The sequence below is a fragment of the Myotis nattereri genome (genome assembly GCF_964212035.1).
Source record: "Myotis nattereri genome assembly, chromosome: 1".
NCBI lineage: Eukaryota > Metazoa > Chordata > Mammalia > Chiroptera > Vespertilionidae > Myotis > Myotis nattereri.
In genome coordinates, this window is record NC_138075.1 from 154,892,704 (window position 1) to 154,908,090 (window position 15,387).

The window sequence follows — 15,387 nt, forward strand, 5'->3', positions numbered from 1 at the left end:
ATGAATAGATGCAATAAAGCTATGTAAAAAAAAGTTACATGAAGGAAAGCAAGGAATTAATGAGAATGGGATTCAGATTGCTGCTCACCCCGGGGCCAGGGAAATCACTGGAATGGGATTAGGGGGTGAGGTTCATAGTGGTTGAGTGTAGGTTCTTGTTCAAATCCTGTATCTTGTTTTGGATGGTAAAGTCACTGCTGCTTGTAGCAATACAGTAATTAATTAAAGCAGGCCATACATGCGTGGATGGATGATGAATGTGTTGTTGCTGTGAATAATGCAGTCTGGTAGATTTGTTGGTTTTATTTTTTTAAAACATATTTTTATTGATTTCAGAGAGGAAGGGACAGATAGAAACATAAATGATGAGAGAGAATCATTGATCAGCTGCCTCTTTCACACACCCTACTGTGAATTGAGCCCACAACCCGGGCATGTGCCCTTGACTGGAATCGAACCCGGGACCCTTCAGTCTGCAGGCCAACACACTATCCACTGAGCCAAACTGTGGATCTAGGGCAGCTGTGGGCAAACTGCGGCCCGCGGGCCGGATCCGGCCCGTTTGAAATGAATAAAACTAAAAAAAAAAAAAAGACCGTACCCTTTTATATAATGATGTTTACTTTGAATTTATATTAGTTCACACAAACACACCATCCATGCTTTTGTTCCGGCCCTCCGGTCCAGTTTAAGAACCCATTGTGGCCCTCGAGTCAAAAAGTTTGCCCACCCCTGGCCTAGGGCAATCCTGTAGATTTGAAATCTAGTATAAACAAGAAAGCCCTTCTGCATTTACTGTGATGCTGATATCTGATTTATAAACACTTCATTGCAGAAACTAGGAGATGATGCTAAGATGACATCAGTTTCTAATATTTAAAGTGTGTTTTTGAAGGTTTTGAGAATAGAAGCAAGGAACTTTAATGTAAGATTTTGCTGCGTAGTGATTTCTGAAGCTTGCACATAAAGGTGAATCAAATAGAATTGTCAACAGACCATCTTCAATTTAGAAATAGAGACAGAGGAAGTATGATCTCATGAAACTTTATTAATTCAGCCCTGAAATCCTTGTTAAATATTGGATTTTCAGATGAAAGAACTTGTTTGGTGGCAGAGATCCTCTACACCAGTGGTTGCCAACCTTTTGGACCTCACAGACCACCAGTAGTCCACAGACCACCAGTCGGCTACTGCTGCTCTACACAGCGTGATTTTCTTTTTTTAATTCTAAAATTTGGGGAAATAATTCTATGAGAGATTATTCTTCCAGGTTGGAAGATGCATGAGAGTTAAACAAGTCTGTTATTTCACACCCCCTCTTCAGTGTGGCTTCTTCCTCCCTTTTACCTAGTCCTTTTTTTAAAAAAAAAAAATTGTAGTTATACATATATATATATACACATATACATATATATGTGTGTGTGTGTATGTATATATATATATATCATAAAATTTTCCTCTTTCCACCATGTTTAAATTAAAGCATAGTACTGTGGCATTAAGTACATTCACGTTGTGTGATCATTATCACCATCCATCTCCAGAACCTTTTGCCTACCTACTCTTTCTAGTGGGATTTGTGGGCATTGTGTGGTTTCACTGCTGATTAATGTGGCTAAATAGACTTTTATTTGAATATTAATATTTCAACAAATATTTATTAAATGCCTACTCTGTGCCAGAAATTGGAGATGCTAAAAAGAATGAAGCTAATCTTTCCCCTTCATAGTTTAGTGGGCATTTGGTTAACCTATTTCCATTTGTAAATACCTTATCTCATGAAGTTCTCAAGTTTTTTTTTGAAGAGATTAGAGGCCCGGTGCACAAAATTCATGCATGGAGGCGGGGTGGTCCCTCAACCTGGCCTGCACCCTCTCCAATCTGGGACCCCTTGGGGGATGTCGAGCTGCCTCTCGCAATTCGGGACCGCTGGCTCCTAACTGCTCACCTGCCTGCCGGCCTGATCCCCCTAACTGCTCTCCCCTGCTGACCTGATCCCCCTAACTGCTCTCCCCTGCCAGCCTGATCCCCCTAACTGCTCTCCCCTGCCGACCTGATCCCCCTATCTGCTCTCCCCTGCCGGCCTGATCCCCCTAACTGCTCTCCCCTGCTGACCTGATCCCCCTAACTACTCCCCCCTGTCGGCCTGATCCCCCTAACTGCTCTCCCCTGCTGACCTGATCCCCCTAACTACTCCCCCCTGTCGGCTTGATCCTCCTAACTGCTCTCCCCTGCTGGCCTGATCGCCCCTAACTGCCTCTGCCTCATCCCCGCCACCATGGCTTTGTCTGGAAGGATGTCCGGAAGACATGTGGTCTGATTAGCATATTAACCTTTTATTAGTATAGATATTAGAAAAAATAGAGTTTGGGTTGCAAACCAATTTTGATCATAAAAATTTGTCTTTATGTTTGTAATTTTCCAGAAAGCTTCTTTTAAGTTTGTTTCCCAGAATGTGATAGTCTTCCCTTGTCTTTATAAGAATAAAGACAGAAAAAATGAACCCATGGTTTTTACTAGGCTTTGGTTTGATGACCAATTGGATGAAGAGGGCTCAAAAAATTAAAGTAGAATAGAAGAAAGATACATGGTCATTTCTGAAGTACATTGTGTGTGTGCTTTATCAAAGGAAGGGAGAGGGAGAGAGAGAGAGAGAAACATCAGTGATGAGAGAGAATCATTGATTGGTTGCCTCCTGCACACGCCCTACTGGGAATCAAGCCTGCAACCCAGGCATGTGCCCTCGACCGGAATCAAATCTGGGACCCTTCAGTCCGCAGGCCAACATTCTATCCACTGAGCCAAACCATCTAGGGCTGAAGTACATTTTTTTGAGAATCACAATATTAAGCCGGACATTCAGCACTCAGCATTTTTTTTTTCTTGCTGTTGCTCTGAGTTTTTCCACATTAAATTTAAAGTTTAAGGATATCTTGTCTAAATTTTAATTTAGATAAGAATGATTAGTTCTGAATACCAAGTAGGCTAGGGGGAAGTAGGCTCCAGGAGGATTCCCTCTAAAGCTTTGAAGGCAAGGTTGTATTTCAGTCATACTAAATTAAGAAATGGAGTTCATTACTTTTTCTTCATTTAGTTTTAGTGACTCAAGTGTAATGTAACAAGGCATTGCCAGGTTCCTGAATAAAATGTTCACTGTGTCTGGCACTGAAGGCACTGGTCATTTCCCTGTCGGATGTGCTCTCTAGGAAATTGTACGTGCTTCTGTCAGCTAAGCTGGTGAGTTGTCACAGAAGCCTTAATGTAGGTCATTGATTGGAGCAGCCACCAGTACCCTGGACCCTGCTTTTATTCATCCTGCTTCTGTGCTACCTTGGGGCCTTTTCATTAAGAAATTAAAACAGAGCTTTTAGGTAATCTGAGGGTTTGGATATTAAGAAGCAACAGTGTAGTGGGGCACTGACTTCCAGGCAGAGAGCTACAGTCCTCAAAACCAGAACAGCTATTCTTAGGGAATAAAGTTGGTATCCACTCCTGTCACCTCCCACTCCACACAAAGTGAAACCAAGGTCAGCTAAAGTGTTGGGGCAGCAGGGCCTTAGAATACCTGTCATAGAAAGGTAGAGAAGTAAGCATACGCCTGAGAGAAACTTTTGCCCTGAGCCAGACATAACCCTGGGGGGAATTTCCTTCTTATCTATGTCTCCTCCTCTTCCTGAGACACAGACGCAGGCAGAACAAGTTTTGTATAACACAATTTTTATGGCAAAATGCTGTCTGGACCTGGAAACTGACAGACTTTTGGATGTGTTCATAAATTGGAAGCTACCTGTGCTAAGCATTTATTTGCAATTTAGAGATTTTTAAAAAATTCTTTTCCGTTTGACGAAGATTATGTCTTATTTTGAGAAGTGGGTCATGTTTTGGGTTTCAGAATGTTAAGGGTTTTTTAAAGTTGGCAGTAGGGGTTTACTAGTACTTGCAAGGGCTGTGGTGTTCACCTGACTGGGTTTGAAATGACGTGGGGCAGATTTATCTCCTGAAGTCTCACCCAGTTCCCCATCTCTAACCTAGTGCTAGGCTTCCTCAGCAAATACTGCATTTACAACCACACTGGCCAGATAAGGTTTAATAAATGTTAACCATTGTTGTCTTCTTTTTTAAAAATATTATTTTATTGATTTCAGAGAGGAAGGGGAAGGGAGAGAGAGAGAGAAACATCAATGATGAGAGAATCATTGATCGGCTGCCTCCTGCATGCCCCCTACTGAGGATAGAGCTGGCGACCCAGGCATGTACCCTTGACCAAAATCGAACCAGTCTGCAGGCTGATGCTCTATCCACGAGCCAGACCAGCTAGGGCAACCATTGTTGTCTTCATTTTTGTTGTAATCTTGTATTCCTCTATCCCGCAGGGATATTGTGTATTGATCATTCACATGTAGATTGATTCTCTCTTTGTAACCAATGTCATGAGGAAGTCAGGATATTTAAGATCTAACTCTCTCCACTTCCCTTAACAAGCAATAATAAAATACATTATTTGGTTAACCTACTTCTGTGAGATCATTTCTGTGTTTTTTTAATTTCTAGGCATATGTTTAAATTTTTTCTCTATAAAAGGGTAACTAATTGTGCTAAGTGAACCTAGTGTTTTGGGGAGGTTTCTACTTTTTGCTATTGAGACCAAATAGAATTTTTTAAATTATATATATGTAATTAATAATGTCCTGAACCTGGAACCTTTCATCTTTAACTCATTATATGCTGTAGAACAGACTGATTTCACATGAATTCCGTGACCACATGATCTTATTAATTATAGAAGTTTACTTTTAAAATAATATAGGCATATTAGAAAGTACGCTTATTAGTGATATCAGATGTCTTGGCTTTTGTCCTCGAAGGTTTCTGGGCTAGGAGATCTCTTTAAATACATTTTACCTCTACAATTCCTTGAAAATGGTGCCTCAACTGGGGCCGGGATTGAATCTGCATCCCAGGTACATGCCCTTGACTGGGAATTGAACCCATGACTCTTCAGTGAGCACACCGGCCAGGGCAACACGAAAAGATTTTAAATCTTTACTGTATTTTGCATTTTTTACCCCCCTCCCTTGCCTTTCAGCATTAAACTGAAAAGATGTCACTGTATGATGACCTGGGTGTGGAGACCAGTGACTCGAAAACAGAAGGCTGGTCCAAAAACTTCAAACTTCTACAGTCTCAGCTTCAGGTGAAGAAGGCAGCTCTCACTCAAGCAAAGGTAAGATAAGCCCACAGTGTGAAAGTAGAAAAGTCTACAGAGCAGGTTCCTCCTTAGATTAAGAGTAATATGATTTTAGCTTGCTCTGCTGCCTTTTTATTGATTATGTAGGGCTAAACATTTATGGGGAGAGAGGCTCTATGTAGAGAAGAACAAGGAGCTAAGGGTCATTTTGCTCTTCACAATTCCTGGGAATAGAACTATTTCAGGGATTCCAATGGAGAAAGGCAATACTCGGTTTCCAACAGTGGTACAGGTTTTCAGACTTCATTATGTCTAAGATTACTGAGAATTTGGTTAAAATATTGCTTCATTGGCCATATTCCTGATATACTGGTAAATTCTGGTTCTAGGTTGGGGCCCATGGGAGTTGCATTTTTGGTAGTATTCCTGCTGTTGTAGGTATTTTGGAATCAGCACTTTGAGAAAGGAAGCTCTGCAGTAATTAGTAAGCTGTTCTAATGTGTATGTGTTACTGAGGGCTCAGATTGGTTGTGAATGCGTCAGGTGTATGTAGTGTGGGAGTCACTGTTTTTGTTCTAGTTGTATACATGTTGGCCGTTGGCTGCATCCTTGAAATTATTCAACATGTAAACATTAAAAACATAGGTGCCCACTGGATATTTGATATTAAAATGTTACTGTCAAATACTTTTAGGAATAGAAAATAGAAAAGCAGAAGTAAAAATATTCTAGAGATGTACAAATTAAAAACTACTTGGGATAATTCTTTATTATCAGTTTAAAAATTGTCAGCTTTGTGAATTACTTGTAGCCAATCAAAAATCCTAGATAATTTGTTTCTTCCTGCCTAGTACTTTAGGATCACCTTCTCTATCCAGCCAGTGCATAATTATAAATATAGGTTAAAAATCAGCTTGAGTAAAATAAAACTTAGAAAATAGACTCTTCCAAAAAGAAATATATTAAAAAAGGCTAATAAAATTTATGGATAACACACTGATTTTTCTGTACCATTATTTTACTCACATAAAAAGTAAAGAATTGGGTGCTGATAAGCAAGGAATTGTGTTTTTATATGAAATCTAGACTCTCAGGCATCTTCTGTAGTATCTGTTTAATTTATGCTTATCATCTTTTCACTTACCCAAATACATTAACTTCAGGAGATCTCTTAAGATTTCAAATAGATTTTTTAATCGGTCAAAATAAAAAGTTGCTTATGAAATCATTTCTAACTTTCTAATATCTTTTGAGATTGTTATGTGAAATTAATGTTGTGTTTTTCTTTAAGGGAAGTGAAGATACATTTCGTTGATTCTCTTAGACTATTTAATTTACTAATTAATTACTCTGTACCAGGTTGGCATAACCAAAGGTATTTGGTAGAGAAAATGTTGCCTACAGACTGGAATTGTGGTTCCATCTGTATCTCCATTTTAAAAACATATATCAAATAGAAAAATGTATGATTCTGATACCGCTGTCCTCCATTGCCCTTTAAACTTTGGTTTTTACCTTGTGAATTGTAACTTATTGATTGGATTAAATTTATTTGCTTGAAATAATAAGTCATGTTAAATTCAAGAGAGATGGTGGCTTATTTTTAGCCTTTAATAGTGATTGATAACAATGAAAATGTATAACACTTTAAAATTGCAAAGGAAGAGGGAACTTAAACCTTTCTAACCAAAAGATCAAATAGACACCTCTGTACCCATCTGGTCATGATTAGCATTATTAACAGACAACCTGAGTTGTGTGCCTGCTGGGGTGATGTAGCATAAAGCACACCACCTCACCTATGACGTATTTTTGCCAAAGAGCACTGCTCTAACCTAATCAAGATTTAACTTAGTTTTCAATAATTGTAGGGCATAGATGAATAAGTGAAACTACACCACCAGGAATTTATCAAACAGATCTTAAAATGTGCAGCATTTTACAAGACAGTGTCAGAAGAAAAAGAGGAGACAAAAATGATGATTATAGCAATGACAGCAAGGAGGGAGGATTTTCCTAAATCAGAAGACTTAAAAACCAAATGCATTGTGGACTTTTGGTAGGATCCTGGTTCAAAATAAAATCAACTATTTAGAAGACATTTGGGGGTTAGCTTGGAAAACCTGAGTATGAATTGGATAGGAATTGATACAGGGTATTATTGATTTTATTTGGGCTGGTAATAGTGTTGTGGTTATATAAAAGGATGTTCATAATTTTAGCTGATTAAGGATAGTGTCCTGGTGTCTTCAAATTTTCTTCAGATTGTTCAACATAAAATACAGGTATAAGGTAAAACAATATGATAAAATATTAACAATGGTTGATGGTATATGAATGATCATGTTTTCTTTAGAAAAAAATTTTTTTTCTGTAGGTTCAAAATAAACCAGGTAGGACAAGATTTTATATTCTATTGGTAGGGGAAAAAACTCTCCTGTTTTGCCCAGGATATAAAAAAATATCCATTCCTTGTGAAAGATCCACACTAGTCAATGCATAATATGCTGTTATAGATTTGCCCTCCTGGTCAAAGGAGAATCCATTGTAGAGATGATTTCACATGCAAACTTAAATAAAACTGACAAAGTTTACTATAAGTCTTTTACAGTGGGGAAAATTTGTTTTGTGTAAAAAAAAAAAAAAAAAAAAAGCCAATGAAACCAGTATGTGGTTATAATAATAATAGAATTAAAAGGCTAGTTTAAGATTATGATTTTTTTGTATCCGAAAGGTTCATTACAAAGACTCCCCCAACCCCTCAAAAAAACTTTGTTATAAATAGAATGAATTTTTATTTGAAGCCTCAGTAAACTCTCTTTGTTTTTCAATGATTTTAGAGCCAGAGAACAAAACAAAGTACAGTCCTTGCCCCGGTAATTGACCTAAAGCGAGGCGGCTCTTCAGATGACCGGCAGATTGTGGACACCCCGCCTCACGTAGCAGCTGGCCTAAAGGTAAGCCCGTCCTTTCCTGCTAACTGTATGTCTTATTTCATGCATATGTCACGCTGGACACAGTCTCTTCGATAGACCTTTGCAGCCTAGTCAATATCATTTTCAACTTAGTTTTTACCTGTGTCTTATCAAGTTTAAAACATTTAGCTATTTGAAATAAAATAGTTTATTATAGAAAAATCAGAAACTAGAGATATGCAAAAAGAAAAATAAATGACTTCAATCCTACCCAGAAGTTAAAAACTTTAGATTTTGGAATATCTTCCCATTCTGTGCCTCTTCTACCTACTGTTTTCTAATTTGCTTATTTTGCTTAATATATTGGGACTGTCCATCTCTGTAAAAAAGTATAGGACTATATGTTCATATTAATGGCTTTACTGTATTCCCTTGTGAAGGGTCTACTGTAGTTAATTTTCTTAATGCTAGATATGTAGTTCTCTCCCCCCCCCCCCCAATTTTTGCTATCATAAAGAATATTAGTATTCATTGTTTTGTTGTGGATTACAATAAGGACAACTCTACTGCCCTTTATTATCCCAGTAATTTTGCATAAGCTTAAAAACTAAGAAACAGACATGTACAGCTCTGTAAATGGGTTAAGTGAGGATGAGGAAGATCTGAAAAAGGATAATTCCAAATCATAGTTAAAACTATACAAAATGGGGGGCAAATGAATTAAACATAATATATAGTTAAAATTACACCCACTCTTTAGATATATGCACATTTATTCTTTTATAGATGGCATTCAAGTAATATGACTGCAGTAGTTTAAACATACTAGGTGCACAGGTTGCTTGATGAGAAATGGCAAAGATTAATGATAGAATATGCTGTTATTGCTGACTATTTCTTAGCAAGGTACCCTTCCTACCCCCTCCCCCCGGAAAGGACACAGTTCCAGCTGCATGCCCCTTCCCTTCTTTATTTAGTTTCTCATCCTCCTCACAGTTTTGACTGTTCTGGTTTGGAATTCTCTTGCTCCTCCACTTGCTTTTATTCTCAGGCACAGCACAGCTGAAGCTCTTGGTAGGATTTCTTGGCTGGAAGAACTGATACTACAGGCTAATAGTCTGTATAGAGGGACCGGCACCCCACAGTGGAGATGCTTTGGGGGGGGGCAGTTCTTAGTCATTTAACATTTTTTCCCACAAACTCAGCACCTAAGTTTTTCTAGCTGTATCTACTCAAAAGCTGATTCATCATCTTCTGTTATTGTATATTGAGTCTAGAACCTATAATATTGTTTCCACCCCCCAAAATCTAATCAATAAGCATTTTTTATGTTATGTAGTTTTCATAACCAGTTTTAACTTTTTTTTAGTTTTAGTAGTTTTTAAATTTATTTTTTTATTTTAGAGAGAGGGAGGGAGAGAGAGAGAAATACTGATTTGTTGTTCTACTTATTTATACATTCACTGGTTAATTCTTGTACTAGTATGTGCCCTGACCAGGAACCTTGGTATATTGAGCTGCTCTAACCAACTGTGCTACCTGCCCAGAGTTCATAACCAATTTTTTAAATAATATATACTTTTTGCCCTAACTGGTTTGGCTCAGTGGATAGAGTATCGGCCTGCAGACTGAGAGGTCCCAGGTTCGATTCCGGTCAGGGGCATGTATCTTGGTTGCAGGCACATCCAGTAGGAGGTGTGCAGGAGGCGGCTGATCGATGTTTCTCTCTCATCGATGTTTCTGACTCTCTATCCCTCTCCCTTCCTCTCTGTAAAAAATCAATAAAATATATTTAAAAAAAAAGAATATATACTTTTTTATTGATGTTAGAGAGAAAGGAAGGGAGAGGGAGAGAGAAACAGCGATGTGAGAGAGAAACATCGATTGGTTGCCTCTTACACGCACCCCAACCAGGGATCAAACCCACAACCTGGACATGTGCCCTGACTGTGGGAAATTGAACCCACAGCCTTTTGGTGCATGGGGACAATGCTCAACCAACTGAGCCACACCAGCCAGGACATAACCAATTTTTAATTGTAAAGTATTCCTATCAAGTGAATGTATTCTAATTTATACAAGTGTTTCTTAACTGTAAAGCCATCTAGACCTGCTTTTATGTTGTCATCATAAATAACACTATAATGCACATCTCCATAGAGAGTGCTCTATGCATGTAAAATTATTTTCTTAAGGTAGACTTCCTGAAGTGGCTTTAAGAAATCAGTCATTTTCATTGCCAATTTGTGTTTTTTGTTTTGTTTTTTGGTAAGGTTTTTTATTTTTTTAATATATTTTCTATTGATTTCAGAGGGGAAGGGAGAAGGGAGAGAGAGAGAAACATCAATGATGAGAGAGAATCACTGATCGGCTACCTCCTGATGCCCCCTACTAGAGAATGAGCCTACAACTTGGGCATGTGCCCTTGACTGGAATTGAACTTGGGACTCTTCAGTCCGCAGGCCAACTCTATCCACTGAGCCAAACCAGCTAGGGCTGTTTTCTCTTTTTTTAAAAAAATATATTTTTATTGATTTCAGAGAGGAAGGAAGAAGGGAGAGAAATAGAAACATCAATGATGAGAGAGAATCACTAATCGGCTACCTCCTGCATGCCCCCTCCTGGGGATTGAGCCCACAACCCAGGCATGTGCCTTTGACTGGAATCGAACCCGGGACCCTTCAGTTTGCAGGCCGACACTCTATCCACTGAGCCAAACCAGCTAGGGCTGTTCTTTCTTTTTTTAAAAATATATTTTTATTGATTTCAGAGAGGAAAGGAGAGGGAGAGAGAGAGAAAAACATCAATGATGAGAAAGAATCATCAATTGGCTGCCTCTTGCACACCCTGTGCTGGGGATCGAGCCCGTAACATGGGCGTATACCCTTGACTGGAATCGAACCTGAGACCCTTCAGTCCACAGGCCAACGCTCTATCCACTGAGCCAAACCGGCTAAGGCTGCTGTATTCTCTGTAGCATTTAAAGAAGAAGGCTCATTGTTAAACTTAGCAGGGTTTATTTTTTATTATTAATTGTTTTGTATTTTTATTGATTTCAGAGAGGAAGGAAGAGGGAGAGAGAGAGATAGAAACATCAGTGATGAGAGAGAATCATTGATCGGCTGCCTCCTGCACACCCCTACTGGGGATTGAGCCTGCAACCCAGGCATATGCCCTTGACCGGAATCAAACCTGCAACCCTTCAGTCCACAGGCCGATGCTCTATCCACTGAGCCAAGCTGGCTAGGGCTTAGCAGGGTTTATACCGTAAAAGTTTTTTATTTCAAATTTTGAAATGACAAAGAATTAACTTTCATATTGACAATTTGTTCTCAGAAACTTTCTAATAATAGTATTTTATAAGTTGAGTGTCTGGTTACTAGCTTCTCTTCTGTCTTAATAAAAACTGAAAGGAAATCTTATTCATGTGCCTTTGCCTTTATATGAATACAAATTTATTAATTATCCTATGTGGACCCTATGTTTAATAGATTTGTGTAAATTTTCCAGTGATAGGGCCTCAGAGGTGACTACAGTTATTTTCCTAACTTCTTTTATTCATCGAATCATACTGTTTTCTGATTTTTTAGTTTCAAGGAAATGACGCAGTATTTGTTTTACAATGCCGAATGTCAATGGAATGATGTAATATTGTACAATGTCAAACTGAACAGGATTGTTGGATTTAAATCCATTGATATTGAACACCAGCTCTTTTTGTTTATTTTTTTTTTTTTTGGTTGTTATTGTTAGTTCTCACCTGAGGATATTTTCTAGAGAGAATGGAGGGGAGGGGAGAGACAGAGAGAGAGAATCACCAGTGTGACAGAGAAATATCGATTGGTTGCCTCCAATGGAGCCAGTAACCAAGGTATGTGCCCTTGACCGGAATCAAACCCGGGACCCTTCAGTCCACAGGCAGATGCTCTGTCCACTGAGCCAAACCGGCTAGGGCAAAAGCTCTTCTTATCATATTAGTTTTGTGTTCAAAATGAAATACATTTTGCAACCTTTCTGCCTTTGATAGTATTGGGTAGTGTGCCTCCTGAAAGAGATGTAGAATGGGCACTCAAAAATACTAGTCCTAAGCTGTGCTTGTTTTAGATGTCTGTGGAGACCAGTTAAGGCCTCTTATTTTTAGAGATAATAAAGAGTTCTGCTACGAAAACATAGAAGAAGTAAGTATAGAGGTTTAGGAAATTTAGGCTGTATATTAGATTGGAGCTTCCCAGAACCAGATAGGGATCAAGACCACCAACCTGGGGTAAAGCTCCATTTCCAATCATGTATCTTCTAGTTAGCTGTAGTGTCTGCCTTATGTCCTTCTGATTTCTTTGTTAAGACTACCTCTTTCCTTTCAAAGAGTAAGTAGCTCCAGTTTCTAAATGTTTAGAAGAGAAATGCAAAATGTTATCATCTGAACCTGATCTTAGTGGACCTTAAAAAAATTAATGAGCCTGGCCAGTGAGCTCAGTGGTTGTCAACCTAGGAACCAAGAGGTCGTCGCCTGTTCTGTTCCTGGTCAGAGCACATGCCCGAGTTGCAGGCTGGATCCCCAGTAGGGGGCGTGCAGGAGGCAGCCAATTGATGTTTCTATCTTTCTGTCCCTCTCCCTTCCTCCCTTGCTAAAAAATCAATAAAAACATAGGTAAAAATACATTAATGATGACAAGAAGGGAATGACATCCATCTGTGTCAGACTCAGCACAAGAAGTGCTGCCTCCCAGGGAAGGGATGTATTCCAGAGCATTTCAAAAAGCCCAAGAAGTCCTGGCCAGTATTAGAGAGCATCGGCCCATGCACCTATGGGTTTCAAGTTAGATTCCCAGTCAAGGGCATGTATCTGGGTTGCAAGTTTGGTTGGGGTGCGTGCAGGAGGCAACCAGTCGATGTGTCTCTCTCACATCAGTGTTTCTCTCCCCCCCGCCCTTTCCTCCCACTCTCTCCCCCTCCCTTCTACTCTCTAAAAAATCAATGGGAAAAATATCCTCAGGTTATTAATGACCAAAAGAATGATTATTATTTGTGGGTTGTTTGGTTTTTAAGTTTTCACGGAGGTACATAAAAACAGAAGTGTTCATTGTTAACTATATAAATAATCAAAATTATTAAAAGTTTCAGTAGTGGCAGTTTGGGAATTTCAGGAAAGTGCCATAGGATATTTATGGAATTAATACTGAACTAAATTCATTATCATGGTTTTGCTGCTACCTGGTGAGTTGTGTGACCATGTCAAGTCACTAAACCTCCTTAGACATTTGTGCCCTCATCTATAAAACAAAGGAGGCGTGTAGATGTCATCAAGTCTCCTTCCAACCCTCATATTCTTTTACTTGAATTCTAAAATTTCAAGACATGAGAATGATACCTTGGCATTTTTATCTTCCTCAGGATCCTGTACCCAGTGGATTTTCTGCAGGAGAAGTTTTGATTCCCTTAGCTGATGAATATGATCCTATGTTTCCTAATGATTATGAGAAAGTAGTGAAGCGCCAAAGAGAAGAACGGCAGAGACAGCGGGAGTTGGAAAGACAAAAAGAAATAGAAGAGAGAGAAAAGTAAGGCTTTGTTTGGATTCAGGGCTATTTTACATTTGAAATATTTATTAGAATGTTAATGAATGAACTTCATTGCTGTTTGTAAGGCTGAAGTTAGTTTTTATGGTTAATCTTAAAAATTTGTAGTTGTCACATCCCAGCGTTAAAAACAACAACAGTCTAGACCAGGGGTGGGCAAACTACGGCCCGCGGGCCGGATCCGGCCCGTTTGAAATGAATAAAACTAAAAAAAAAAAAGACCGTACCCTTTTATGTAATGATGTTTACTTTGAATTTATATTAGTTCACACAAACACTCCATCCATGCTTTTGTTCCGGCCCTCCGGTCCAGTTTAAGAACCCATTGTGGCCCTCGAGTCAAAAAGTTTGCCCACCCCTGGTCTAGACTCTAGAGCAGGGCTCCTCAAACTTTTTAAACAGGGGGCCAGTTCACTGTCCCTCAGACTGTTGGAGGGCTGGACTATAGTTTAAAAAAAAACTATGAACAAATTCCTATGCACACTGCACATATCTTATTTTGAAGTAAAAAACAAAACGGGAACAAATACAATATTTGTATTTGCATGTGGCCCGCAGGCCGTATAGTTTGAGGACCCCTGCTCTAGAGCAAATTTCATGTATAGATGCAGAAAACTTAAAGTATATATTTTGGGTGAATTGTTAGAAATGTACCTTAGAACAACTTCAACCTGATGTTGAGCAATAGTTTCTTTCCTCTGCTATGATTCTTCTATAGTCATAACTATTCAAAATCCTTAAATTGATCCTGGCCAGTGTGGCTAAGTTGGTTGAGCATCCTCCTATATATAGAAAGGCCACTGGTTCAATTCCTGATTAGGGCATATGCCCCGGTTTTGGGTTTGGTTCTTGGGCCAGGTGTGTATGGGAGGCAACTGGTTGATATTTCTCTCTCTCCTTCTTCCTTCCTCCCTTTCTCTCTTAAAAAAAAACAACAAAACAAAACAAAGCAAAAAACAATAAAAACATATTTAAAAAATAAGCTGATATACCAATATGAAAAAAAATCACCAACTAAAAATAAAAGACTTCAATTGTTATATTTTTAACTATTTTTGTGCCAGATGGAATTTTTTTAAAGCATGCATTTTTAAAAAATATATACATGTATATTTTTATTGATTTCAGAAAGGAAGGGAGAGGGAGAGAGAGATAGAAACATCAGTGATAGAGAATCGTTGATTGGCTGTCACCTGCATGCCCCCTACTGGGGATCGAGCCCACAACCCGGGCATGTGCCCTTGACCAGAATCAAACCCCAGACCTTTCAGTCCTCAAGCTGACACTCTTATCAACTGAGCCAAACCAGCTAGGGCAACACATGCATCTTTTATTTATGTTTTTTAAAAGTAAGGGCAATAAGCCCGGTTCAGTGGTTCAGTGGTTGAGCATCACGACCTATGAACCAGGAGGTCATGGTTTGATTCTCCGTTAGAGTACATGCCCGGGTTGCAGGCTCGATCCCCAGTGTGGGGCATGCAGGAGGCAGCCAATCAGTGATTCTCTGTCATCATTGATGTTTCTATTTCTCTCTCCCTCTCTCTTCCTCTTCGAAATCAATAAAGTTTAAAAACAAATAAATAAAAATATGGGCAATAAGGATTTGTTTGTATTTCTTCTTTGTAAAATATTGCATATTAATTGTTAAGTAGTTTATAAAATATGCCCTGGCCAGTGTGACTCGGTTGGAGCATTGTCTTGTACACTG

General features: G+C 38.9%; 1 protein-coding gene across 2 annotated transcripts in view; it reads left to right on the forward strand.

Moving 5' to 3' along the window:
• RBM17 (RNA binding motif protein 17) overlaps positions 1 to 15,387 on the forward strand; it is a 35,395-nt gene that overhangs the window by 5,495 nt on the left and 14,513 nt on the right. For both annotated transcript variants that reach the window (XM_081091112.1, XM_081091113.1), the window contains exons 2-4: positions 5,087 to 5,224; positions 8,029 to 8,145; positions 13,495 to 13,661. In XM_081091112.1, coding sequence (XP_080947238.1) covers positions 5,102 to 5,224; positions 8,029 to 8,145; positions 13,495 to 13,661 — 407 coding nt within the window. In that variant the 5' untranslated portion in view covers positions 5,087 to 5,101. The remainder of the gene's footprint in view (positions 1 to 5,086; positions 5,225 to 8,028; positions 8,146 to 13,494; positions 13,662 to 15,387) is intronic.